This window comes from Halyomorpha halys, unplaced genomic scaffold (genome assembly GCF_000696795.3).
Source record: "Halyomorpha halys isolate HHAL.00 unplaced genomic scaffold, Hhal_1.1 Scaffold827.1, whole genome shotgun sequence".
NCBI lineage: Eukaryota > Metazoa > Arthropoda > Insecta > Hemiptera > Pentatomidae > Halyomorpha > Halyomorpha halys.
The window spans coordinates 126,561-127,395 of NW_027116393.1; the positions used below are offsets into that span (position 1 = coordinate 126,561).

At 34.9% G+C, this 835-nt stretch overlaps 2 protein-coding genes and 1 long non-coding RNA gene across 3 annotated transcripts in view; 2 read left to right on the top strand and 1 right to left on the bottom strand.

Annotated features, from left to right (window-relative positions):
* The window catches only part of LOC136797225 (receptor-interacting serine/threonine-protein kinase 4-like), a 6,984-nt gene extending 6,794 nt beyond the window's left edge, over positions 1–190 (top strand). The window contains exon 3 of the mRNA XM_067053194.1: positions 184–190. Within this exon, the coding sequence (XP_066909295.1) occupies positions 184–190 (7 nt within the window). The remainder of the gene's footprint in view (positions 1–183) is intronic.
* LOC136797227 (uncharacterized) overlaps positions 1–835 on the bottom strand; it is a 113,357-nt gene that overhangs the window by 100,547 nt on the left and 11,975 nt on the right. The window lies entirely within an intron of this gene.
* The window catches only part of LOC136797228 (ankyrin-1-like), a 4,497-nt gene continuing 3,881 nt past the window's right edge, over positions 220–835 (top strand). The window contains exon 1 of the mRNA XM_067053195.1: positions 220–814. Within this exon, the coding sequence (XP_066909296.1) occupies positions 220–814 (595 nt within the window). The remainder of the gene's footprint in view (positions 815–835) is intronic.

Here is an 835-nt window from a genome sequence, read left to right on the forward strand (position 1 = left end):
AAACGTTGGACGTGTAATGAAATAAATGTTTTGAGACTATAATTTGGATAGTGTTTTTGAATTATTTAGTAAAAAATTGCCAGTCTCAAGAAAAAATTTTAAGATTATAAATTTATATATTATGATTGAAATGAGAAGTTACTTAGAAATATAGATTTATATTAATATATGTTGTGATTTTAGGTTATAGGAAAAAGAGATGAGGAACACTCATCAAGTATGGTGGATGATACACTACTACATCTGTCCATTGACATCGGAAATATCAATAAAACTATTGAACTTCTGGAACATGGCGCTGGAATCAACAGCAGAGGAAAAGATGGATCCACGCTTCTCCACATTGCTGCTAGTAAAGGCTACGAAAATATTGTCAATTTACTACTACAGAGGAATGCAACTGTGGATATTAGAGATAAAGATAGTAACGCTCCCATACACGATGCAGTTTCAAATGGAAACCTGAATATAATTAGGGCCCTTTTAGATCATGGTACTAATATCGATAGTAAGGGAAATTCTAATAGAACACCACTGCATTTGGCTGCCTGGAAGGGCTTCGAAGAAATTGTTAATTTACTATTGGTGAAGAATGCAACTGTAGATATAAGAGACGGTAATAATTACGCTCCAATACATGAAGCAGCATACTTTGGGCATCTGAATGTTGTTAGGGCACTTCTAGATAGTGGTGCTAGTGTCAATAGTAGAGGACCTCTTGATATTACACCACTGCATTATGCAGCCAGCAGGGGCCACGCAGATATTGTTAATTTACTATTGGAAAGAAATGCAACTGTAGATATAAGAGAAAGTAATAATGACGCTCCAATAC